General features: G+C 42.1%; 3 protein-coding genes across 3 annotated transcripts; all 3 read left to right on the top strand.

Moving 5' to 3' along the window:
- Positions 1 to 885: 885 nt before the first annotated feature.
- On the top strand, positions 886 to 3,719 carry LOC146507035 (E3 ubiquitin-protein ligase NEURL3-like). Its single transcript, XM_085179558.1, has 4 exons — positions 886 to 919; positions 1,785 to 2,294; positions 2,430 to 2,588; positions 2,738 to 3,719. Exons 1-4 carry the CDS (start codon positions 889 to 891, stop codon positions 2,911 to 2,913), a joined length of 876 nt encoding a protein of 291 aa, XP_085035684.1. The 5' UTR covers positions 886 to 888; the 3' UTR covers positions 2,914 to 3,719.
- Positions 3,720 to 11,645: 7,926 nt separating this feature from the next.
- LOC146507034 (uncharacterized) lies at positions 11,646 to 19,420 on the top strand. The gene is made up of 8 exons (XM_085180872.1): positions 11,646 to 11,705; positions 11,982 to 12,062; positions 12,107 to 12,273; positions 12,319 to 12,442; positions 12,873 to 13,202; positions 13,365 to 13,482; positions 14,525 to 18,758; positions 19,296 to 19,420. The coding sequence occupies exons 1-7, from the start codon at positions 11,646 to 11,648 to the stop codon at positions 18,409 to 18,411; spliced, it is 4,767 nt and encodes a 1,588-aa protein (XP_085036998.1). The 3' UTR covers positions 18,412 to 18,758; positions 19,296 to 19,420.
- A 2,061-nt stretch (positions 19,421 to 21,481) lies between these two features.
- LOC146507033 (inositol polyphosphate-5-phosphatase A-like) lies at positions 21,482 to 26,557 on the top strand. The gene is made up of 3 exons (XM_085180871.1): positions 21,482 to 22,542; positions 25,627 to 25,668; positions 26,367 to 26,557. The coding sequence occupies exons 1-3, from the start codon at positions 22,396 to 22,398 to the stop codon at positions 26,469 to 26,471; spliced, it is 294 nt and encodes a 97-aa protein (XP_085036997.1). The 5' UTR covers positions 21,482 to 22,395; the 3' UTR covers positions 26,472 to 26,557.
- Positions 26,558 to 26,744: the final 187 nt, after the last annotated feature.

The following is a 26,744-nucleotide window of genomic DNA, read 5'->3' as shown; positions in this document are numbered from 1 at the left end:
TAGAAATGAAAATCTTGTCACTGACGATAAAACACTGACAAGGTACCTGCGTGTGGGTGTGTCACATCTGCAAAACAAATCAAGACAGGCCATCTAGTGACTAAGACTGCAACTCAGACTTTACCAAAGAAACGCTGGAGTTTCCAGCATTGACTTTAATTTCTCATCTTGGGTGAAGTCCAGATCTTCACATTCTTCTCTAAAGTGAAAGCACAAGAGTTTGCTAGTTTCATTATGACTTATTACATGTTTAACTATATCTACACTGCTAAGAGGTAACTTTGGATATATTTTCCACAATTTACATTTATTAAATAAATATGAAGAAAAGATTTTGAATATGTAGTTTGTTTTATCCAGCTAAAGATATATGAAGTATATCACCAACTCAAAAACAAATTTGTATTATTATTATAAAACATTAAATGTAACTATAAAAAAATAGAAGAAATGTTTCAATTTTGGTGTTTTCGATTTTTTCTATTGCATTTGCTATTGTGATGAGTGATTGCAAGATTAGACTCATGTGACAATTCAAACTTGAAGAGCCATAGAGATGTTACATGTACACACTGAATGGCAATCAGCTGATTAAAAAAACAAACTACTGGAGGAAAATGCACAAATAGAAGATATTAAATTAACAGGGGTGGAAAGGAAACTGGGAATCCACAATAAAAGCCCAGATCATCAAGTTCTGTTATTGTACACTTCAGGTAAATTTCCAAACTTTGACGCCTCCCTCTGTCCCTCCCCTTTATCTGGGTGTGTTTCTGTTTTCAAACCTCACGTACTCCATGATTAAAAGGTAGTCAACACACCTGACTTGAGGACACTCGACCTCATCATGCATCAAGACTTGTATGACAAGTTTTTTCTATCTCCAAGATGGCAAGAGAAAATAAAAACAAGAACTCTGGTAAGTCTTTACAGAGAACTATATTTCTCAGTTTGATAAACAAATCATTATCGAGCTGATACTTAGTTGCATAAATTAACAGATAACAGCTGTTTATGTACTTTTACTGTAATACACAGTAAGAGGGTGCAGAATGTTGCAGCTCGTCTTTTAACTGGCACTCAAAAGATTTTGCAAATTTCCCCAAATCTAGCATGTGCTCCAGTGCAGCACTAGTTTTGTCATTTAAGAAGTAGTATCCCTGTTAAGACAACACAATACAAAGCAAAGTGCCAAATAATGAACTAAGTTTACCACTCAGACAACTTGTACCAAACATATGCAACTTTGTGCAACGACTTTAGCTCGTCAGCTTGGAAGACGTCCAGATTTCCACATGCTTTGCAAAAACGAGAGTGCGGGAGTTTGCTAGTTTTATTCTGAATTATTTATATGTCTGCTTTTGTACTGTTAAAATGAAAATGAAATTTTGGCTACAGTTTGCACAATTTAACTTTAATATGAAGTATTAAAAACAGCTTGACGTATGTAGCTTCTTTAATCCAATTAATATGGCAATTCACCTATTAACACAGCTTGCATTATTTTTATTTTTATTATTATTATTATCATTATTATTATTTTATAAGAATGAGAATTATAAAAATTTGCGACATGACCAATTGACCTTTAAACTGAAAAAATCTTTGTTGAACTTTTCTAAATTTTGAACCTCATTTCAGTTAAAAAAAAAAGTTTTGAGGTTCCTACATATCACAAATGTAAGGGACACTTATTGTTATTGTGATTGTTGCTATTAAGTAATTCTCTGGAAATAAACATGATTTCACATCAACATTCATAACTGTGTTTTTATTCTTTGTAGTTCTTCAGTCAGAGGTGTCACACAGATGCAGTCTGCTTTGTCTTGGTCGTCTGAACTTCCACCGTCAGGCTGTGGGAGAAAAGGTCCGCTTGAGTCATGGAGGTCGACTCGCAGAGAAGACCGAGGCCACGTTCAAGAATGGGCTGGTGTTCAGCAGCCGTCCAGTGAGAGTCCAGGAGAGGATTTGTCTGAGAGTGGAGAGGGATTCGACCAATTGGCACGGAGCTCTGCGTGTGGGCTTTACCACTATGCCACCCTCAGCCAGATCTCTGCCCCTGCCCTGCCTGGCCATCCCCAACCTCACTAACAAACCTGGACACTGGGCTGTGCCTGTAAATGAATCCTACTGCCAAGCAGGTTCGGTGCTGGAGTTTTGGGTTTCTCATGGTGGCAGCATATACGTAGCTGTCAACAACAGGCAGCACAAGTTGCTGACAGGAGTGGACCTCAGCCAGCCTCTGTGGGCCATGATAGACATTTACGGGAAGACGCGCTCCATTTTACTCCTAGGCAAGTTTACTAGAACCACAGTTTGATCTGCTTTACAGCAGGTTTTTCCTGTTCTGTGAAGGCAGAGCATTTCATATGCTCTGACAGCGATAAACAATGAATAACTGTTGAAATATGCTTTTGTCTTTGCTGCAGGCTCCAAAAAAACAAAGCTCCTTTGCACTAGAAGATCCTGTCCTGCACCCGAACCGCTCATCTCACCTGATGCTTACAGTCACTTTGGTTCAGTTCCTGATGTTTCAGACTTCAGACCTGATGACTGCATGTCCTGTCTTGACATGGAAATCCCAGCAGGTAAAAACAGTCCCTCCAAACATTAATGTCTGATTTCCGTTGCACATTTCTGACCACAGAGTGTGATCAGTGAAATCAGTTGTAATAGTGTGGTCTCACATATACCTGATGTCGCATTTGTAATTAGAGTCTCTCTCTTCTGGTTATAGATAACGTCTGTGTGGTGTGCATGGTGAAGGAGGCCAGAATCACACTGCCTTGTGGCCACCGGTGTTTATGTAAACACTGTGACTCCAGAGTCTGTCAAGAGTTTGGCACCTGCCCGCTGTGTCGACACAAGATCAGAGCTCCATCAGTAAAGGAGAGGCGGTTTATAGACGTCTAAGCTCTGACACACCAGCCAAGAATCACCAAATATAAACTACCGACACACAGTGAATGGCACTTATTATGACGCTTTGTCATGTTTGGCTTTTTTGTTTTGTTAAACATGTAAAAATTTCAGAGTGATGAAATGTCCTCAAATTCATGTAAAGATGTCAAGCTGGACTATTTTTATGTAAATAGAGTGCAAAATATGTATGTATGTGAATATGTAAAATAGTATTATAACAAAAAAATTCTGTACAGTATATTTTATAGTTTGGTGTAAATCTTAAAGCGATGTTTGATTTTTATAAACTCGTTTTGTCTTAAAATTGTTATAGTGTTGGTGCTTAGACAATGGAAAGAAAAAATAAATAACCATTGTTTCAATCATCATATTTTCTTCTCTAATATGTTTTTAAGGATGTTGCTATAAGAAATAAATCAATAGCAGTGCATATTAAATAGAACATGTTGGAGGATAAAGAAATACTCGTCCACACCACACGTGTGAACAGCGGTTAAACATACTTTAAAGATTAACAAGAGAGCCAAATTGCAGTCATGACTGAACTGAACTATAAATAAATGGAGGACATCACATAAGAAGAGACAGAGTAGCTTGAAAACAAAAGCTTGCTTGAAACACAAGAGCATTTTCAAACACTTAGTTGTGTCAACACATCGCAGGAATAATGATGCTAAAGTAAAAAATGAAACTTTCAATCCAGCGATCAGGTCATTTTGTGGTTAGCAAAGATTACAAACAATCTCGCATTTTGTGTTTCAATAATTCATTGTACAATAAAGCATGCAATAAGAAATTCATTAATTCAAAACAATTAATTTTATTTTCATGAATAAATTAATGAACAATACAAAGAATTATAAATAAATATTCCTAAATAAACTACTATTCATAAATATTTCATATATAAAAGGGATTTATGTCAAATGAAGGCTGTGTGCAGGCAGGAATAGAGGACCCAATGTGCAGACTCACAGAGACAAATATGAAGTCAAACCTCAGCTTTAATGCTACACAGCAAAAGAACAGAAAACTAACTAAACTTCAAATATTAACAAAAGAAAAACAGGCTAACCAGCAGAACATAGTATAGTAAGATGGAGACCACAGCACAGACAAAGGAAAACGCAGGGCTTAAACACACAGAGGAGCAATCAGGGAATGGGGGGCAGCAGGGAAACACAGCTGGGACAGATCAGGCCTAACGTGACAAGGGAAGCAAAACACATTAACATAAGACACAGACCTTCAGAGTAAAACAGGGAACACCGACTGAACTTATAGACACAGACTCAGAAGCAGACACAGACACTGCAACAGTGGGAACACAGAGATGTGGGACCAGGGCAGACATGAAGACACAGACTGGACACAGAACAATGGCAGATTGATTTTCAACAGCTCTTAACAAAAGAAAAGGACCCAGAACATCAGACACGTGTGAAGTTCAAGTTCCTGAACCAGAAATTCAGGGCCATCTAGTGGACTGTTTTAGACTGCAGCTCACCCTCTGACAATCAAATGCAGCAGCTTCCAGCTTTTGTTTCAGTCCAGACCTTCATCTGCCTCTTTATAGTAAAACATGGTAACTTCCTGGTTTCTTTATTACTTGTTTATGATTTAATCTTTTTTATAATCACACTAAAATCATTTCAGAAGTATAAAAGAAGTATAAAAAAGTATATGACTATATGACTAACTAGCATCTCACTGTGACATCCAAACATGAAAACGTTACGCTTTTACCTTCCTTTTTTTTTTTTTTTTTTTTTTTTTTTTTTTCCGCCTGTCCCATTTGGTTCTTTAGCCGTCAGAATTGTTGTCTGAAGACCAACATGATACCCAATGGATTTATTTTGCCAAATGGATCATCATGGCATTGCCGTATTGGTCCATTTGATCGACCTTTGTTTTTATTATTTATTTTATTTTCAGTTGTTACAGACGGGACAGACATGAGTGAGGGATAGGAAAGGGAGAAAGAAAGAGGAAGGAAAAGAAAAACAGAAGGGGAGAGGGACAGTGAGAAAGGGGGGAAGAAAAAATATCTCCGGGATCACCTGTTGAGAGAAAAAGAATAGAAAACAAGCAAAAAAAACAAAACAAAGCAATATACTATACACAACACCATCGCATTAATCTAGCTAAGTGTAAACAGCAGTAAATACTAAATATTGAATGTTGTTGTGCAGCACGCAGGACAGACAGCGCACAATGTGCTTTGAAGTAGCAGCCAAGAAATGTGTGATTTAAGTCTACGAACAGTGAACACCCGTGTGCACACCTGTGTGGATCGGCGCGCTTGCATTCAAATGGTTTCCCCATGTAATGGTCTGCTAGAGGATGTAGAGAGCCATAGCCCTGTCCCCCAGGGCATGAAGCAGGCATGGAGGAGATCCAGGCCCCAGACATCCAGAGGCCCCAGAGTGCAAGAGCCCAAGGAGGACCACCGGAGGGGCATCCGTGCCACCTTCATGGGAAGGGCTGAGGATCCCCAGACGAGGGGTCACCCAGTAGCCACCGGGCAGAAGCTAGAGGGGGCTGCACCGGCGTGTCCGCCGGCTCCGCCGGCAGCCAGCTGTGCCCGAGTGAACCGAGCCGCAGGCACAGAGGCCGGAGGCCCGAGGGCATGAAAACGTTACGCTTTTACCTTCCTTTTTGTTAAAAGGTGCTGGCAAAGGGAACTGTAGAAACATTACAACCCCTGCCACTAGCGGCATAATATCTATTATTAATTTGCTCTGGCGCAGATGTCTGATAATGCTCTCACTGATCATTCCTGTGTTTTCTCTGAGATAAGTCTCTCCATGCACAGATGCTCAGTAAAATTGATGAAGCCCAGAAAACATTAGTGAATTATATTTGTAGGCATGAAGGTGATTTTCAACCATAATGAAAATATGTGTTCATATTTGAAAAACAAGCAATATTTTATTGTACACTTAATTATTTGATGTGTGTGACTCCTTTGGCTCCATACAGGTGGTGGTCGAGGCCTCTTCTTTGATGAATTCTCTTTTTCCAAGAATTTTAAAAACAATTACTTCTATTTTATGATTTCATATTTTTAATTTTAAATTTGACCCATTGTATCAATTCATAATTTTAAAAAGTAATGCCCAATAACTATTTTTTATAACTGGTCCCACCTTTAATTTGCAGACATTTCCCCCCCAAAAAATGCAGTAAAAGAAACTAGAAAAAAAGGGCAACTACAGCAGGCAGCAGAGGGTAACAGCTCTCTTCTGTTGTGCATCAGGCCATATAACAGTAAGGAGGGTAAGGGAGATTTATTATCACCTGAAAACTCTATGTAGAAATAATGAGTACAAATACCATTGTCTCCGTGCGAACTTATAATTCTGTAGGAGTCTGCTGGTTTTGAATTTTGATGTGATAGACATGTGCATCAGTGTATCAGTGTTAAAATAAATAAATTCATAAGCATGTAAAGGGACTGCTAATGAGCTCAGCTTATTTATTTTGTAAAAAGCTACGTGCCCTTTGCTGGCTCAAGCAACTGCTCTCCAAAATCTCTGTGCAAAATTGTGGTTCTCAACAGGTCAATATTAACATTCAAAAGGAAAAAGACCCAGGACATCAGACACATGTGAAATCCAAGTTCCTAAACTAGAAATTCAGGGCCATCTAGTGGACTCTTTTAGACTGTGGCTCATCCTCTTACAATCAAATGCAGCAGTTTCCAGTTATCTCTTTAAGTGCTGTCTTCAGATAAAGTCCAGACCTTCCTGTGCCTCTTTAAAGTACAAACACAGGCTCTTCCTAGTTTCATTATTGTTTGTTCATGAATTCTTCTATTTTTATAATCACACTAAAATCATTTTCAGAAGTATAAAAGAAATATAAAAAAGTATATGACTATCTGACTTACCAGCATCTTACATCCAAACACGAAAACTTGTAATGTTGTTACCTTCCTTTTTGTTAAAACATCAGTCATGTGAAAAAGAAAGCTCTCTGCAGTCATACATGCTGCCATGTTTAATACACATTTCCCTGTCAGCCCTGTCAAATCAGCCATACCTCTTCATTCTTTTTCTAATTGAACTGTTTTAACATGTAACAATGGTTGCATAGCAACTGATGCCTTTAAAGATTTAACTCTTGGGTTGTTGTTTTTCTTTTTTCCCCAGACACGATACATTAGATTAAACTGCCAAAAAATTCTGATTTGATTCTGATTTCTGATTTGGTAGGGGAAGTCAAACTTTAAATAAGGTCATGTGGTGGTCAAAGGAGCTTGCAAAGAAAAGCATCTGGACTTCTTTAAGTTACTTGAAGACGTTTCACCTCTCATCCGAGAGGCTTCTTCAGTTCTAAGGTCAAATGGTGGAGAGTCCCAGATATAAACCTGGTGGGAGTGTCCCCCCACAGAGGGACAAAAGGACCCCCTGATGATCCTCTAATCGCCTGAGCCAAGGTGTGGAACTGGGTGTGGGTCCCAATCAGCCAGAGTTTCGGGTGAGTTCATTGTGAAACCTGGCCCCACCTTATCATGCGAATTCCTGAGGTCAGATGGCCCAGGGTGTGAGTGGGCGTTAAGGCGTCTGGGAAGGGATCTCAAAACTGGATTATAGATGGCAGAGAGTTGGTGTCGTAAACCACCGCCTCTGTTCAAATTAGTCGCTCACGGTGGACATAGATGGCTTCTTTCACTCCTCTTTCAAACCATCTGTCCTCTCTGTCCAAAATGTGAACATTGGCATCCTCGAACGAGTGTCCTTTATCCTTCAGATGCAGATGGACAGCTGAATCTTGTCCTGTGGAGGTCGCTCTTCTGTGTTGTGCCATGCACTTGTGAAGTGGCTGTTTGGTCTCTCCAATGTAGAGGTCTGGGCATTCCTCGCTGCACTGTACGGCATACACCACATTGTTAAGTCTGTGTTTTGGCGTTTTGTCTTTCGGGTGAACCAGTTTTTGTCTGAGTGTGTTGCTGGGTCTGAAGTACACCGGGATGTCATGCTTGGAGAAAACCCTCCTGAGTTTCTCTGATACACCGGCTACATAGGGGATGACAATGTTGTTGCGTCTGTCCTTCTTATCCTCACTCGCTGGTGTCTGATCTTCTTTTCTGTGCCTCTTTGCTGACTTTAAGAATGCCCAATCCTAAATGGCAATTCTTCTACTTTAATTAGTGTCCATCAAAATTGCTTGTCTGATGACTTATTTTGATTAAGCTAATCTTCCTGAAAGTATAAAAAAAAGCAAAAAAAAAACACACACACACACTCACACACACACAGGTCCCCAAAATCAGTTGTCCAATAAGGTGGCATTTTAATCAAAAAAACTAAGTAAACTTTTTGTCAAAAAAGTAATCCAATTCCATCGAAATATTTTCATGATCATATTTTTTGATTATTGATTATTACCGAGTTATGAAATATCATAATTTTATGATACTTCATAAAAATTATGACTGTCATTAACTTTTATTCCTCCCTTTATTACTTCCTAAGTCATAAATCATTTGACAGGTGGGCTATAAATCACTGATTTGATATAAAGGAGGGCGCATTTCTAGGCTGCATTTGGAGGAGCCGTCGAATTTGAACAGCCTTCGTAGCATTGGTGTGACGTAATGTGTCCTCCTAAGGATACAGCCCCTAAATTTGGAAACAGCCTGAGAATCAGACTTGACAAACAGAAATGTACGTCTGAAACAAATGCATCCCAAGAGAAAAATACAAGTCATATTGGAAAAATTATTTTCCCTTGAGCAGGGAAAATTACTCCATTTTCATATTTGTAGAGTTTATTATATGGACATTGTGACAGTGTAACGACAGCTTCCGACTGAGAAGTTAAGCCAAAATTCGGGAGCTGTTTTAAAATTGTTTCCTATGGGAAAGAGAGATGGGGGAGGCACTTTGATAACATTTATGACAGAACTGTAAATCCCATCTAAATGAGAATGAATCTGGATGAAAGAGGACAGTAATGGCTACATTTTAATGTAAATATTATACATGTCAAAGAAAAGGTTTGGGCATGAAAGAAAGAGAAAGATTTTTTTATCACATTATTCTCCAGACTCAATTTTTAGAGCAGGTCATGTGATCATGCAGTCACAGGAAAATTCCATGAAAAATCAAATTCTTCATGAAATCTAGGAAGAAACCATAAACATATCAAAACATATATTTTGTCAAGCCAAAGTCTTGTGACCCATATAAACCTTAAATCATGTTTTTGCGATAAGGTATTACAGAGCAGTAGGGATCCAAAGTGGCTGGTTTGGTGTACTTTTTCAGACGGTTCCCTTTTAAGTGAATGGAGAGAAAAAAATCACAACTTTTGTGTGTGTGTGTGTGTGTGTGTGTGTGCGTGTGTTTGTCTGTCTGTGTGTTTATGTCTGTATCAGTATGTGAGATGGTCTGTGTGAGTGTGCCTCTGTGTTTGTGTGTCTTTAAAACAGAGACATTAAATTAGGTTAGATTAGTTGAAATGTGAGAGAATCCACTACAAACAGGTAAATGGTTTCAGTTCTAATCACCCAGTCATAAAAGTTGATTCTAAAAGTCATCAACTGACTCCAGCTGCCTAGATTTAATCCACCTGTCTGCTGAAGACAACTCCACCAATTAAAAATAAGCCTGAAGCCAATGTGCCAATCAGAATGATCTATCATTCACATACATTTAAATTGTTGCTTTCTGTTCCATTTGCCCAAACCGAATTTGGTAAAAGAGCTTTTGTCCATTTAGCACCCTTGGCTTGGAACAAACTGCAGAACGAATGGAAAATGACTGAATTCATTTTATTAAGTGCTTTTAAATCTAAACTACGAATCCTTGAGGTTTTAATTGTTTTAATTAGATTGTACAACGTGAGCTATCTCTTCAGGCGGACCTATTGGAACAACACGACAAGATGCTTCAGCATATTTCTAAGGAACAGGGCACCCTGCTTCAGGTAGTAACGGAACTCAAAGGTATGTGGCAATCCCCTCGCCCAGCAGCAGCTAATGTTTCACCTCAGTTACCCTCCTTAAGTGTTGCAGCCGCCTGCCCTCTTCCTCCCTCTCCACCTCCACCCATGCATGAGCACACCTTACCTGTGCCTGAAAAATTTTCAGGGGATTTAGATAAGTGTAGAGGCTTCTTAACCCAGTGCGACTTGAGTTTTCACCAACAGACTCAAGCCTATGCTACCGACGGTGCCAAAATTCCTCTCATGGTGCAACTCATGACGGGGAGAGCACTGAAGTGGTCTCAGGCAGTGCTGCGTTCCAACCCCAATGTTTCTTATCCTGACTTTCTGACCAAATCCCGCAGTGTTTTTGATAAAGGTTCTAATCCAGATGCAACTGCTCACCGTTTGTTTTCTTTAAAACAGGGCAAAAAGAGTGTGGTGGATTTTTCTGTGGATTTTTGGATCTTGGCTGAGGGAACTGGCTGGGAGGAAAAAGCACTTCGGGGGCATTTCTCAATAGCCTGAATGAAGGAATCAGACATGAGTTGGCCACCAAAGAATTACCTAAATCGTTGGATGCTTTGATTAATATGTGTATCAGCCTTGATGACCACATGCAAGAATACGGAGGACGGTCTGAGGAAGCCCGCCGGGCAACAGGAAGCCCAGGTGGTTGGCTGAGCACTTCTTCCGATGGGCGAGGACAAGAGGAGCGTGAGCTTGAGGAAACGGAGGAGGAGCCGATGCATCTAGGGCGAGCTAGATTCAGCAAGCCGGGGTGGAGGAAGAGAGGCCAGATGGGTGAGTGCTTTGCATGCGGAAAGAAGGGGCACTAGGCAGACTCTTGCCCGTCCCGGCTAAAAGATTCAGCCTGTCAGTAGCAGTGGGGTTACTGATGGGTGCGACAGGAGATGTGTTACCCCACTTCAGCTGCCCCGCCAAGCATATCTTTCAGTCCATAACTCATTCCTGTAACGCACTAATGGATTCAGGCGCAGAACAAAGCTTTATGGACGAGTCTTTAGCCAGGAGATTGGGGGTCCCGCTTGTTTCCCTGCATGTTCCTTTGTGTCTGCCCTCAATGGGGAAGTGCTGGCCAAAGTCATGCATCGCACGCATGAAATCATGCTTTCGTTCTTTCACGTTCACGTTTTTTCTGGTAATCATGTTGAAAATATAAGTTTGTTTCTGTTTAAGGCGCCTGATACTCCATTGGTCTTAGGTTACCTGTGGCTTCAACGTCATAACCCTCAGATAGATTGGGCCCAGGGTAGTGTGGGGGGATGAAGTGAGTGGTGTCACAAGCCGTGCTTACGGTCAGCTGTTCCCAATCTGACGCCGACTGTGGCGAAGGATGCTGTCTGTGCTCCTGATCTCTCTGTTGTTCCGGATGAATATCATGATCTAGCTAAAGTGTTCAGCAAGAGTTTGGCCTCATTGCTTCAGCCTCACCTTACGATTGTGGCATTGATTTGCTTCCAGGAGCTACACTGCCCACCAGCCGCCTGTACAGCCTGTCCAAGCCTGAGCGCAAGTCCATGGAGCGCTATATTACCGACTCACTCTCCGCTGGCATCATTCGACCATCCACTTCTCCGCTTGGGGCAGAATTATTTTTCGTCGAAAAGAAGGACAAATCCCTTCGCTCCTGCATTGACTTCTGTGGTCTCAACAAAATAACCACCAAGAACAGGCTATGGTGAATGACGTGCTTCGGGATTTCATTAACCACTTTGCTTTTGTGTACTTGGATGATATTTTCATTTTTTCCAAGACTCGTGAGGAGCATGTTGAACACATCAGACTGGTGCTTCAACGGCTGTTGTAGAATCGCCTGTTCGTCAAAGGTGAGAAATGTGAATTTCACGTCCCGACAGTGTCTTTTCTGTGATTTGTGATTGATTGGGGGCAGTTGAGAGCAGATCCTGCTAGGGTCAAGGCACTCCAAAAATTCTTCGGCTTTGCGAACTTCTACCGTAAGTTCATTCGTAACTTTAGCACTGTGGTGTTGCCGTTGACTACTCTCACTTCTCCTAAACAGCAGTTTGTGTGGTCACCCCAGGCCCAACAGGCTTTTGTGCAACTGAAACTGTTGTTCTCGTCTGCCTCCATTCTCGTTCAAGCAGATTTATCTCGACCCTTCATTGTGGAAGTGGATGTGTCGGATTCTGGTGTGGGAGCAGTCCTTTCCCAACGAGTGGAAGGTAAACTCCATCCCTGCACCTTCTTCTCCCATTGTCTTTCCCAGGCGGAGCGTAATTATGATGTCGGGGATCGGGAGCTCCTGGCGATCAAGTTGGCCTTGGAAGAATGGTGCCACTGGCTGGAGGGGAGTGTGCATCCGGTGCTGGTCTGGACGGACCATAAGAATCTGTCGTACCTGCAGACAGCCAAATGCCTCAATCTGCAAGCCAGGTGGGCCTTGTTTTTTACTCGTTTTGATCTTGTCATCACTTACAGGCCAGGGTCTCGTAACACCAAGCCAGATGCCCTCTCGCGCGAGTTTGCTCCCAGTGGGGAGGGGGAGGAGGAGGAGGAGGAGAGGACTATCATCCCGGCCTGCTCTGGCGAAGGACGTCCAGGAGTATGTCGCTGCATGTACCATCTGTGCTCAGAATAAAGTTCCTAGCTCTCCACCCTCGGGTCAGTTACAGCCACTTGCTGTCGCCAGCCGTCCATGGTCTCACATAGCGGTGGACTTTGTCACCGGCTTGCCACCATCTTCTGGTAATACTGTCATACTTACCACTGTTGACCGCTTTTCCAACGCAGCCCATTTTGTGGCCCTGGCTAAACTCCTCGTCCAGCATGTTTTCCGTTTACATGGCATTCCCCATGACATTGTGTCGGACCGAGGGCCCTAGTTTACTTCCCAGGTGTGGAAGGAGTTTTGTGCGGAACTGGTGGCCCAGGTCAGTTTGTCTTCTGGCTTTCACCCGCAGACAAATGGTCAAGCTGAGAGGGCAAATCAGGAACTGGAGGCCATGCTCCGCTGTGTCGTCTAATCTAACCAGTCCACTTGGAGCGAGCAGTTGGCCTGGATTGAATATGCCCACACCGCCAGTACGTCAACCGCAACAGGAGTGTCACCTTTTGAAGCCTCCCTGGGTTATCTACCTCCGCTCCTGTCTATCATGGAGGGTGAGCTTGACGTGCAATCTGTCCAACATCATATTCGTCTATGTCGGCGCGCCTGGAAGGCAACTAGGGCAGCCTTGCTTAGGACGGCGGAATGTAACAAGCATTTGGCAGAACAAGCGTTTGGCAGAACAAGCGTTTGGCGGAACAAGCGTTTGGCGGACCGCCGCCGCACCCTGCCGCCCGCTTACCAGGTTGGCCAGAGGGTATGACTCTCGACCAGGTACATTCCCCTTCGGACTGAGTCCAAAAAGCTGTGTCCCCGCTTCATCGGGCCTTTCCCTGTTCAGTCGGTCCTCAATCCGGTGACGTTGAGGTTGTGTTTGCCCCGCAATATGCGGATTCATGATGTGTTTCATGTTTCTCAGGTGAAACCAGTCCAGACCAGCCCGTTGTGCCCACCTGCTGGGTCCCCACCACCTGCCCGGATTATCGATGGCGCACCTGCATATTCCATAACACGGATTATGGACTCTAGGTGCCGCGGTAGGGGCTTCCAATACTTGGTGGACTGGGAGGGGTATGGTCCAAAAGAGCGTTGCTGGGTGCCGTGATCCGTTATTCTCGATGACACTATGGTGAGAGCCGACCAGCTGTAGCCAATTATCCGCCATCTCCCGGGCTGCCTTCTTAACAGGGCAATTGAGCTTCAGTCAGCGCTGGATCATTGTGTGAAGCACGGTAGAGCAGTGCGGACGGTTTTTGTGGCAGTTTACGTTGAGCTGAGGATTGTTTAATTACTCTGCGTGTGTTTGTGTGTTTGCCACTAGGAGGGAAACGGAGAGAGATCACGGGAGCTGGACCGCCACTTGGGATTACTGTTTGGAAAGAGTCACTACGTGTGTTTTCACTTCACGACTTCAAGACTTCAAGTCTTTTAGCTTCTGGCTCCACTAGATACTAAGGATAGGGAAATGTTGTTATGCTGCTGTGGTGATGAATATATCTTAGAGAAGGCGGGCATTTCTAAAGAAAAATGACTAAAGTGGAAGTCATGCATCTGTTGGCACAGGACTGCACATTACAGTGTAGTTAAAGATGACAGATGTACCTGTCATATAATTTTAATATGCCCTGAAGAAAAGCAACCTGCCCCAAGGGAAAAGAAGTGCTACACAGGGAGAAGATGACTGTTTTGTGTCTTTAGACAACCAGCCTGTGGTACGTTGATTTGCCAGTTTCAAATCCTTTCAAACAACTTTATGTGGTGTATAGATTACATGTTATGTTATGACACCTCACATTGTTGGAATAATGTAAGGCTTGCTTGTTTGCTGTCCTCTCAGCATGTCGCACTCGGGTCAAATGACCGCTGCATGCATTTTAAGGTCTACTAGGCACGCCAACCCTTGATTGCTCTAATTCAGCCCACCTGGCGGAGCGGCGCACACCAGGCCGCGCTTAGCTGTAGATCGCACAAGGTCTAAATCAGCAGCCATGCACAAGCAGCAGCACAGAGCAGGTAGTGGGCAGGAGGAGGAAGAGAAGAGCAACACTTGACAGTGAAAAACTGATGGCCTGTTCCAAGGCCAGCTGGTGCCCCAAAAGATCCGCTCCATCGGTGACCTGGTTCTCTGGGATGGTCCACTTGGCAAGACAATTGGGGGCACGCATCCAGATCTCTTTGAGGAAGTCACCTCGACGGCCCACACCTCCAAGACTCACTTCGCAAGATCAATGAGAGCTGCTGCATTCAAGTACCAAGAGTTCACTAAAGACCTAGCTTCCTGTCAGCATCCTGATCACCCTGAGACTCTATCCACCACAGCTACCAGCAGCAGAGACTTTCTGAAGTGGTGGAGGTGGGAAAGCATCGGAGCCGCTTGCCAGCCGAGATGTGGAGGGTGTCGTTGTGGGAGCTGCCAGCCAGGGGGTAAAGAAATGACGCTCGCAGAAGAGAGGGAGATGGAGATTGTGAGGAATGGCCTGACTTATTCAACTGGAGATGACCACAGCAGTGAACCACATTGGCATGCCAAATACCCATGGGTAGAAGATCCAGCAACCTTGCCAAATAACAGGAAAGCGGTAGAAGCAACATTCATCAGAACTGAGATGAAGCTATCTGAAGAACCTGAATGGAAGACGGCCTATGCAGCACAAGTTCATGAGATGGTAAACCGCAGAGCTGCAGTGAAGCTGTCCAAAGAAGTCCTGCAGAGTTGGACTGGGCCAGTATGGTATATAAGCCACCTCATCGCGCCAAACCCACACTTGGTCTCTACCCCAGTGAGGCTGGTGTGGAACAGCAGCCAGAAGTACAGAGGCCTCAGCCTGAATGACATCCTCATCAAAGGTCCTGATGTCCTGAACCCGATAAGAGCTGTCCTGCTGAGGTTCCGAGCTGGTGTCTACGCTGCCCTTGGTGACATCCGCAAGATGTACAACTCCGTCTGGCTGGAAGATCGAGAGGTCCACTTGCACAGATTCTTGTGGCGTGACACAGAAGATGCAGGCATAGAAGACTATGCCATAACAAGAGTCAACATTGGAGACAAACCTGCTGGTTGCGTAGCCCAAGTCGCCATGAGAGAAACTGCAAACCTACCTTCATTCAGTCACTTCAAAGAAGAGAAACGTGTGCTGGAGGAAGATGCTTATGTCGATGACATCCTGACATCACACAATGACCTTGACCATCTGAGACGCCTAACAGCCAACATCGAGCACATCCTGAGAGCTGGAGGATTCTACATGAAGCCTTGGGTCTACTCCAGTCAAAGTGGGAGGGAGGAGTCAAAGAAAGAGTTGCCTCGATCAGAGCCAAAGACTATGATCCTGCCGAACCAGCTGACTGAAGATGACAACAAAGCCCTTGGCCTTGGCTACACCATCAGTGATGACAAGCTTCATGTCATGGTTGCAGTGAACTTCTCAAAGAAAAGGAGGAAAATGCGCCTTGGTCAAGACCTGCTCAGAGAAGAAGTCAGAGAGCAAACACCTGATCCACTCACCAGGCGAGAACTGCTAAGCCAAGTCTCCAGCCTATATGACCCACTCGGTCTTGTGACTCCCGTCAAACAAAAGGGTGCCATCCTGGTAAGGAGAGCTTTCCAAGAAGCAAAAATAAAGCACTGCCTCGAAGACACATGGGACGCAGCCTTGTCTGAAGGTCTCCGAGAAGATGCCATAAAGCTTCTGGAAGAGTATGCTGACCTGAAGAAACTGCATTTCACTAGAGCCCTGACTCCACCAGATCCCTGTGCAGAGCCCAGTGCCATCACGTTCTCTGATGGCAGTGAACATGCATATGGCGCAGTGATGTACCTTCGCTGGAGCTGCAGCCATAGTGTCATCGTGAGACTAGTAGAGTCCAAAGCCAAACTGACGCCTCTCAACCACAAAGGCCTATTAAAGGCCGATCCTATTAAAGCAGAGATGTGTGGCGCCGTCTTTGCTGCCCGTCTGAAGACCTACTTCCAGAGACACTGCAGAATCCAGGTCAATAAATGGTACCACCTCGTCGACAGCCAAACAGTCTTGGGTGCAATCCAGCGTGAGAGCTACGGTTTCCAGACCTTCTTCGCAAACCGCATTGGTGAAATCCAGAGTAGCACTGATGTCCAAGATTGGTGGTGGATTCCCGGGTCAGCAAACATTGCAGACATTCTCACCAGAGGGGCCAGTCCAAATGTCCTAACCGAGGACTCCGAGTGGCAGTCGGGTCCAAAGTTTCTCCAACTTCCTGAGGATGAGTGGCTGAAGAAATCCGCCGGAGAAGTTGCTGCCCAAGCTCGAGAAAAGGTCACAAAGCTACAGAAAAAGACTTTTGTTGCAGTCCTTACCAGACTCCACATCAAGGCAGCTCAGGACTCAGCACACGTAGAGTCGAGAAGACCACTGGCAGGAGTAGCAACCCAACAGCTAATCGACAAAAGGCGATTCAGCAACCTGAGAAGGCTGATTGGGATGGTGGCGTGGGTCTGGAGGGTTGCAAAAAAGTTCATGAGATCCAAAACCAGAGACCAAGAAAAGTGGGAGGTAGTACCATCTTCAGGTGTCCTCACAGTCAGCGAGAGACGAGATGCTTTTCGAGACCTTTGCCTAGCAGCACAAGAGGGCGTCAACTTCCCAAGCACCACAACAGACAGACTAGTCGTTTACAGAGACCAAATAAGTGGACTTCTAGTTTGTGGTGGCAGAATCCAGACCTTCAAAAAAGACCGCAAAGCCGTTCCCCTTCTACCATTCCAAGCCTGGTTATCCACCCTCCTCGCCAGAGAAGCACACAGCGAGGGACATGACGGAGTGGCAGGAACCTTACTGCGGATGAGAATGAAGGCTTGGGTTGTAAGAGGAAGAATTATTGCCCAAAAGGTTGTTGACCAGTGCATCATCTGCAAGAAGGCAAAGGCAAGAACCTGTAAGCAAGTAATGGGAGACTTACCTGAAGAGAGGTCAAATCCTGCTGCACCATTCGAATTCACATCTGTCGACCTGTTTGGACCCTATCATGTGAGGGATGATGTCAAGAGAAGAGTGACCATGAAAGTTTGGGGAGTTGTGTTTTGCTGTATGGCAAGCCGAGCCATTCATGTCGAACTAGCGAGCACACTATCAACAGAGAGCTTCCTGCTTGCCTACCAGAGGTTCACCTCTGTCCGAGGCCATCCCCGAAAAATCTGGTCAGATCCTGGCACAAACTTTGTCGGCGCCAAACCTATACTAGAAGAAATGTATGCTTACCTGAGACAGCAAAACAAGGAGTCACTTGAAGAATACTCTGCCAAAAATGAGACCACCTGGGCCTGGAAGATTCTTCCTGCTGACTCACCTCACCGAAATGGGGCTGCCGAAGCTGCTGTCAGAGTTACCAAGAGAGCCCTTCATACGCTTGGCAATGCGGAGGCTCTTACCTTCAGTGAGTTTCTGACAGCACTCCAGCTAGCTGCCAACCTTGCAAATGAGAGACCCATTGATGCCAGAATTCAGAGCCGAGAAGATCGCATTGACTACATCACGCCGAATAATCTGTTACTTGGTCGAGCCACACAAAGTGGGGACTTCAAAACTATCGACTTCACAAATTATCCTTTCAAAAAGCTGAAAGAAGTACAAACCATGGTCAACAACTTCTGGAGGTCCTGGAGCCAACTCGCTGGACCAAACCTGTTCATCCGCAGTAAGTGGCATACTGCAGAGAGAAACATTGCTGTTGGAGACATAGTTTGGCTCTGCGACCAAAATGCCCTTAGAGGGCAGTTCAGACTCGCAAAAGTCATCAGCGTGAATCCTGATTCCAGAGGGATTGTTCGAGATGTGCATGTGAGGGTCTCTCCAAGTTCCAGCATTGCAGTCAAGAGTCCAAAATCTGCTACCAGAAGTCCTGAGCTGGGCACCATTTTACATCGGGACATCCGGCGTCTTGTGGTCCTTTTACCGGTGGAAGATCAAGCAAGGGACCAGCCCACCTGAGTGCGATCTTTCCAGGCAGTGCTGAGCAAAGATCGAGTGGGAGGTGTCGCGCTGACCTAGTAGGTGTGGCTGTTGCTCTTCTCTTCCTCCTCCTGCCCACTACCTGCTCTGTGCTGCTGCTTGTGCATGGCTGCTGATTTAGACCTTGTGCAATCTACAGCTAAGCGCGGCCTGGTGTGCGCCGCTCCGCCAGGTGAGCTGAATTAGAGCAATCAAGGGCTGGCGTGCCTAGTAGACCTTAAAATGCATGCAGCAGTCATTTGACCCGAGTGCGACATACTGAGAGGACAGCAAACAAGCAATCCACTTTCCACTGTGAGGAAGACTTTGAGCTAGACGGGCTATCGGTAAGCTCTTGGACTCGTATTTGCTGCTTATATGTTTGGGAACTATGGAAGCTCAATTGTGGAGATGTATTTATGTTTGGGAAGTGGTTACTGCATTTAAGTTTAAAAGATTATATTGATATTAAAATGAATGTTTAAGTTTGAATAAATTGTTTATGTAGATAGTGTTTCCCACATATTAATGTTAATTAATACTACTCTCTATTAGAATATTTGCAAACTCTAAAATGTATACTTTGTAAAATTTAATTGTTTATAAAAAGTGTAAATGCATGGTAGACACATTTTGTGTATTTAAGAACCAGTTTATTCCATCTTCCTTGTTTGAAATTACTCAGCTCTGTAATTAAAAAACCAATGAATGTAAAACTAACTTAAACTGGGTTAAATGATAGTCTAGACAAAAGTATTTTGCATTAGCTATGTTAAATGGCTTTACTGAAGTGTATATATTTTTGTTATTTCATTTGTATTCTGTATAATGCATTTAATTTACCTGAATGATTAATGAAATGTTCTTTGTTTTTGTGTTGAAAGGTTTTTCACCTACCTACCTACCTACCTACCTACCTATCAGCTATCAAAATAAATTTGAGTGAAATTCAAAGTCTGGTCTTTTTCAAGTGTGGGCACCTCACAGACAGAGAACACTTGACAGTGTGGTTATGGAGGAGCTGCATTTGGTAAAAGATCGCTGTTTTGATTTGTTCTGTAAGGCGCATATAAAGGTTTCTGTGACATTTGCATGTTGTTAGATCATCTCCAAATGATCTTGTTATTGAGTGATGGTTGGTTTATCACTGGTAAACTTATGAGCATCTGCTACATATTAGAAGCTACATATGCTGCTACCGAGATCTCTTCTAGCAAGACAAAATAACAAGATTTTGCAACTGATAGCAGCAACGCTGTTGATCATTTATGACCACCTGCTTACCAGAATCACATTTATGTTGGTCCTCCCAACAGGAGGGAGACGATGCAGTACAGTTTCCCAATCGCAACCATAGGCGATCGCTTGAGGTAAGATAACACTCTACCAACCTGACACATTGAGTGTCTATGTGAAAATGGTAAAGGCCAACCTGAGACATTATGTAGAATACAGTGCTTTTATTTGCAGCGAACAAATGACAACACGCAAATAATTCCCAGTGCGTGATCTCTTTGAGTGAGATTTTGTTTACTGAGTTTCAACGACATCCATTAAAGTTTCTATGCGATGAATTGAGCAAACCGATGAAACCTCATAACACTGTTGTCCTGAGATGAAAAATCCAATTTTCCTTTGGTATATATATTTGCTATAGCTTTTTAAAAAGCAGTTAAGATGGCAGCCTATCTGCTTGTTACATGATGATGGACCTCCTGCTTCCATGCCCAAGCTCCTATGGTGTTCATTGAGACTCTTGTCTCTTTAAAGTGTCGTAGTATTTTGTATCTGTTTTATTTAACATAAACAAGCCACTAAGAATAACCAGTGGTTGTTGTCAGACTTCTTTTTCTTTATTAGCATTGTTCATGTGCAGAATGCCTCTAAGATCAGTTTTTAAAATCTTATCATACATCTACCACCTATGGGCTCAAGGTTTGCCAGGCACCAAACATTTTAACACATCAGAAAATAATAACTCTCAGGCTGACTAAGATTTCAGTGGGGAGATGAAGATTAGGATCAGAAATTCATCCAAACCGCACAGCAGCATATTAATGACTTGTGTTGTAGATAATCTGAGATGTTCTCTTGATTGAAGTTCAGTTGGTTTTCCACGTCTTCTTTCTGCCATGTTTTTGCCTTTGCCATCAGAGACCCTCACATTTTGTTTGATAGTTTCATCTTTTGTTTTTAAAATTTTATAGTTATGTTTTTATGTTATGTTTCAGACTTGATTGCAGGATGTATCAGAGAGATATTGTAGATGAAAACTAAATTGTTCTAAAGCTAAAGAATGATTTGAATGATTGGTGATGTGAATACCCGAGAATCTTTTGCGTGACCTTAAACAAGCCTTTCATGCTTTCACACCCTCCATTGTGGTTTAATTAAAACAAATACACAAAGGGGAGTGGGCCAAAATTCCTTCACAGTGATTTGAAAGAGACTACTAATCACAAACATGCAATTTATGCTCTGAAGAGTGGCACAACCAGTTATTAGGTTTAGTAAGCAATCACTTTGTCACACAGAGACAGATAGGTTTGGGTAGCTTTTATCCCATCATTTATTAAATCACCATTTTAGAACTGCATTGTGTGTTTTGTCGTTATCTTTGTCCAATATTAAATATTTTTTGACAATCTGACACATGTAAGTGTGACAATTATGCAAAGAATAAACTAGGAAGGGGGCAAATATTTGCTGAGTTTCAGCACACAGTAGAGTCAGATGTCATAAGCTCACTTTTAGTCTGATACCGGCTCATGATATGCGTCCAAATGACTAAAGCATTTATTCTTAAAAGTGTTGATAATTTTTATAGTGTATAGGGGGAAAAACAAAAGACAGACCTGTTTTAAAGTAGTTTGAATAAGAATTTTGAACGCATAAAAATATCAAAACATCTTGATCTCGTTGGTGTGTCAACTGATGGAAAAACAATCAAACAGAATTAGTTTTGAGATTATTGAAACCTATTGAAAAAAATGTGGAAAACTTGACAGCTCAATTTTATTTATATAACGCCAAATCACAACAACAGTGACTTCAAGGAACATCCATCTACTCCAAATAAGTCTTTTATAGCTACTGGCTCCACTGGAAACTACGGATGGGGAAGTGTTGTTATGCTGCTGTGGTGATGAAAAGATACTGGAGAAGGTGGGTTTTCTAAAGAAAAATGACTAAAGTGGAAGTCATGCATCTGTTGGCACAGGACTGCACATTACAGTGTAGTTAATGGTGATAGCAGCAGGGTATAATCACTGATCATACAGCTAAGGGGAAGTGAGATTAAGGCAAGATATACCTGTTATATAATTTTAATACACCCTGAAGAAAAGCAACCTGCCCCAAGTGAAAAGAAGTGCTACACAGGGAGAAGATGATTAAGTTCCTCTTTTGTGTCTTTGTGATTTGCGAGTTCAAGATCCTTTCAGGTTTTTAAAAAACAAAATAAAACAAAAACAAAACAAAAAGCAACTTTTTGTGGTGCATAAATTACATGCTGCTTCTAACACCTCCCAAATCATTGTTGTAAAAATATAATGTTCAGTGTGGTTATGGAGGGGTTGCAGTTAGTAAAAGATAGCTTGACATGTACATTAAGGCAAATATAAAAGTTCCTGGGACGCTCAAATGTTTTGAGATTATTTCCAAATTATCTTATTATTTAGTGATGGTTGGTTTATCACTGATAAACATATTCTATGGAAATAGAAAGAACAAAAGCTGCAATCTGACCAAATGGATAGAAGACCATGTGGTCAGCCCATTAGAACACCGCCCACTTGCAGAAGGTTTTCCCAGGGTTTGTCAGCAGCAGATGCCCAGTCCTGGCTGCTTATAAAGCTCTCTCTTTCTCAGACACACACCTTGATAAGCTCCTGCAGAGTTTTGTATCGCAGGCCTGCATGAACGTCAGTGGTGACGCTGCTGCTGCTACTACGAAGTTTCCTTGAAACTGCTTGCGTTGTTAACATGGAAACAGTCACGGATGTGCTTCTTGTCACTGCAAACGTCGGCTCACTCTTTAATAATGTAAGTAGAATGGCATCACAATTAAAGTCACACTATAATGATGGTATAGTCACAGGATTATGTAAAAACTCTAATAGGCTCATGCATAAATAAGTAAGGCAGGGTATAGGGTATGAGGAAAGCTGGGGTTTTTTAACATTGAATGGGCTCCATTGCACGGAAGAGGATTAAGGCCACTGGACGTCTTTTTGTTTGTTTTTCCAGAATTCTGAGGAAAAAGTTTAGAATCCTGAAAAAGTCTTCTCATTGTCTTATTCTGAAATCTTAGCATTGCCTTTCTTGCTGCAACTCTTCCAGTCAAACCTTCAACTCAAAGTCTTCTATTCACAGTTGAAACTAAGACTTGCTTACTACGACCGCTATTAAGCTGCGCTTGAAGCTGTTGTCCTGTGAACCGCCTATCACGCAAGCTGGTAACTCTCAGAAACGTCCTCTGATTAAGCTGTGGCTTTTGATCTGCCAGACCTCTTCCTGTTAGAGTTTGTTTCTGAGTGCCTATTGACGGTGAAGGAAACTGTACTCACTGACACCTTGACTTTCTTTGTAATTTTTCTGTAGGTTTAGAATGTTATGATGGTCTGTCTCTCTTCCACACACTATATTCTGCAGTGCAGTACTGTTCAACTGATGGTCACGAGGGTGTGGTGCTCCGTGTTCTCTGTTCCTATGTGTCCTCACACCCCGTGCTCGCTGTCTTCTTGTTTTCCCACGCTCCTTCTGGGGGAAATAACAGAGGCAGCTGTCAGGACACTCAACTACAGAAAGCATACACTCACTAACCGTGGCTCACTAGGAAAATTGACTTGGAGTCTCACGCAACGATCCAGCGTCGGTGAGAGCTCAATCACACTCTTAAATAGCTCCCCTGACAAGGCTGATCAGCTGCAGGTGCGTGGCAATATCTTCAAGTGCGGCCAGCCACGTGACAGGGCCACACCTGTCAGGCCCGAAGGTGCCTGTCACCCGACCTATCGGATACAGCTGCACACACACACACACACACACACACACACACACACACACACACACACACGCACACACACACACACACCTGCCTTTACATACAAGCATGAAAACACAGGAACAGCAACACAGTGCAGCAAAAACACATATTAATATTATATTATAAATTATTTTATAAAAATAATTTCATAATTATAATTTTATAATTTACAATTATTTTATAAAATAAATTAATTCCTTCTAACAGAACCCACACACACAGATATAGTCTTGTGAAAAAGAAAATGCATTCTCTTTCAGTTCTAAGGTTTAATGTACTGAGTTATAACATGTAAAACAAATGTAAAAACAGTGTATCTAAAATTAAGTACACCCATATTGCTTCCATACCAGGTAAGTAGCTGCCAGGTGCTGCTAATTAAGTGGGCGTGATTAACTGATCATCAGCAAGTGTGAGCACCTTTATGAAAAAGAAGTTTTTCTAGCATATGTTAACAAAGACAGAAAGACACCAGCCATGATCTTGAAATGAAATGCAATGAAATTGCAAATAAAAACCTAAGAACTACACATCAGATTCTACAAGTCTCAGTTAGAATGTTAAATGTTACAACTTATGACAGTATTTGGCCAAAATAACATCTCTGACAGAGTCTCCCACCCCATGCATGTAAATGTTGCTGAACTGCAGAGCTCCTTCAGTGACAGACTGTTGCATCCTCGATGCATGAAGGAGTGTTTCCGCAGGTCCTTCTTCCCTGCAGCTGTCAGACTGTACAATCAGAACTGCTCCCAACAATCATAGATGTTTACATCAGCGCAGTAACTTGCACTATTTTATCAACCGATTCACACTATAACCAGGGTTTTTTATTATTATTATTAGTCCTTTATTTATCCAGGTAAAAAATCTGAGATTAAAAATCTCATTTTCAAGAGAGACCTTACATCATGGCAAAAAAGTCAAAATACACATACCACATAAGTATATAACAAGCCTCTTATCTGTATTTAATTTTGTTTAATTTAACTTGGCAGCACAGCTTTGGTTTGCAAATTTGCATCTCATCAAATCACAAGATTTCTCAACCAATGTCCTTAAGAAAGACCAGACCAAGATGAAGATGTTTCACCATAATCCACAGTATCACATTTGACAATAACCAAACACAGCGTATCAGCAAAGACCTCATACAAGCCGTCAAGCACAGCACAGCAGCCAGAAGTCATGGGGGCCTTGCAGTGATTGAGCCATGAACTCTACTGTATGCAAAAGTATTATACAGTCAAATATAAGGCCATCTGTCTGACAGCCCAGATTGTGTCGTGCTGCAGGGCAATGACCCCAAGCAAAGCAGCTCCACATTGATTTGAGAGAGTGATAAAGTCATATAGATAATGATTACTCCTAAGTTACTCCTGCTAAACATACTCCTACAAGACATCAGATTAGTTTACCACACACTAGATCTGCATTTTGCTTCAGTTTTTGTTAAATAAATAATTCCACAGTGTAATATGTAATGTGCAGTTGTTTATGTGGGACGGTATTTAATAATTTTTGAACCTGCTAGGGGCAAAATAAACTATTTTTATTATGTCCTAGTAAGTAAAAGCTTAAAACTGAGAGAGGGTATTATTTATTTTACCATGACTGCAATATTTTTAGTCCTTTAGCTTTGAACATTTTAAATAGTTGAAGATTGGCTAACCTTTTTTCTTTAATTTGGTGTAGTTATGATATAAAGCGAGATTTTATAACTTTAAAATGTATTAATAAGTGGGCATGGAAATCATGGAGCAATGTAAAAAAAATTGTGATATCAAAATACATTGTCCACAATAATACTGCTATCATGGCACTGTGACTCTGTGATAATTGAGACATTGCAATAGCAGTGATATATGATTATATCTGTGCAAGTGAAGGAGAAAATAGCATTTAAAAGGAAAAAACATGAATTAAATATCTATTGTGTTGTCAGTGTTATGAGTTTCTTTTTCTTCACTGCAAATTGGTTAACCTCTGCTGCCTTTAGCCTCACAATCTGTGAAATTTAAATTGGGACATCACGTTATCATAGATTAAAACGGGAAAGTAAATATTGTCCATTTTTGACACCTACAAATAAATAATCTATGAAAAAAAATTTCTGATTTCCAGATGTACTGAAAAAACTTTTTTTTTTCCATTTTTCCATTTCATAGGTCGGTGAAATTCAAAGTGAATGGTTAAAACAACTGTACAAGGTAAGCTTGAGCCTCTGCATGTTGCAATAATAATATCACAGTTTTCAGAATGTGATATTTCATGTTTTGTTTTGTTTAGTGGAGAGTATGGCCACTTCTAGGAAGCGAAACCTGCGTTGGTTCTGGCCACTGTTCTATTATACAGTTGTAATTACTGATAGCATATCTGCATTCAAACACCATTAAAGCATATGCTTTTTAAAAAGACCAATCGAGACAAGCTGAAAGGTCAAATATTTAAGATGTGGACATACTTCAACATACAAGAAAACATTCCACTTTAAAATTGAGAGAAAGTGGCCTCTTTTTGTATAAATGGTGTTCTTTACTAGTGAGGATAAAAAGGCAGGATGATTGCCTTTATTTTATCAAATAACCAGTAAGCAAAGCTAACTACAATGTTGCTGTTTTTATTTATTAACAGGAATGATATGTGATTACCTTTTTTATACCTTAACTGCTTAAGATAACTGAACCTCTCTTTTTTAAGTATAATTTGGGGTATTTTAGTACGTTTGAGCTGCTCCTACTCTATTTAACTTGGGCTGCATTACAAACGCAAAATTTCTTGTATCTGACATTACAAATTAAAAGGCTTCCCTGGAGACGATCATCATTATTGACCTTCTACACCGCTCAGTGCTCTTTAGTGTAAGCATGTACATTGCACTGACACTGTTTGCTTTGCTTTATAACAGACTATCCAGAGCTACAAGCCACACTTCATTGCCCTGCACTTGCAGGAGGTGGGAGGAAAGGACTACAAGACAAACATGGGCCATGCAGAAGACTTCTTCTGGTAGGATTAATATGCTGATTGTAATTCATTTTGCCATTTCCATTGATTCGTTGTTGTCAATTAAACAGTTCCTTATAATGTGTCAAAAAAAAAAAATTAAAACTATCCACAGTTTGATGTCATTTGAGACATCAAACTGTGTCAAGTCATTACATCTTTATTTAAAAACATAACATTAATTGATGGCTGTTTAGTTACAGTCAGAAGACTCTTAGATTGTTAGATCTGTATAGAAAGAAACCTCCATTGCAGTGATCATACTTTTTTGCTCTGCTGT

Source organism: Neolamprologus multifasciatus, chromosome 12 (genome assembly GCF_963576455.1).
Source record: "Neolamprologus multifasciatus chromosome 12, fNeoMul1.2, whole genome shotgun sequence".
NCBI lineage: Eukaryota > Metazoa > Chordata > Actinopteri > Cichliformes > Cichlidae > Neolamprologus > Neolamprologus multifasciatus.
The sequence above is the reverse complement of the archived record's forward strand: the minus strand, read 5'-3'. Positions and strand labels throughout refer to the sequence as shown.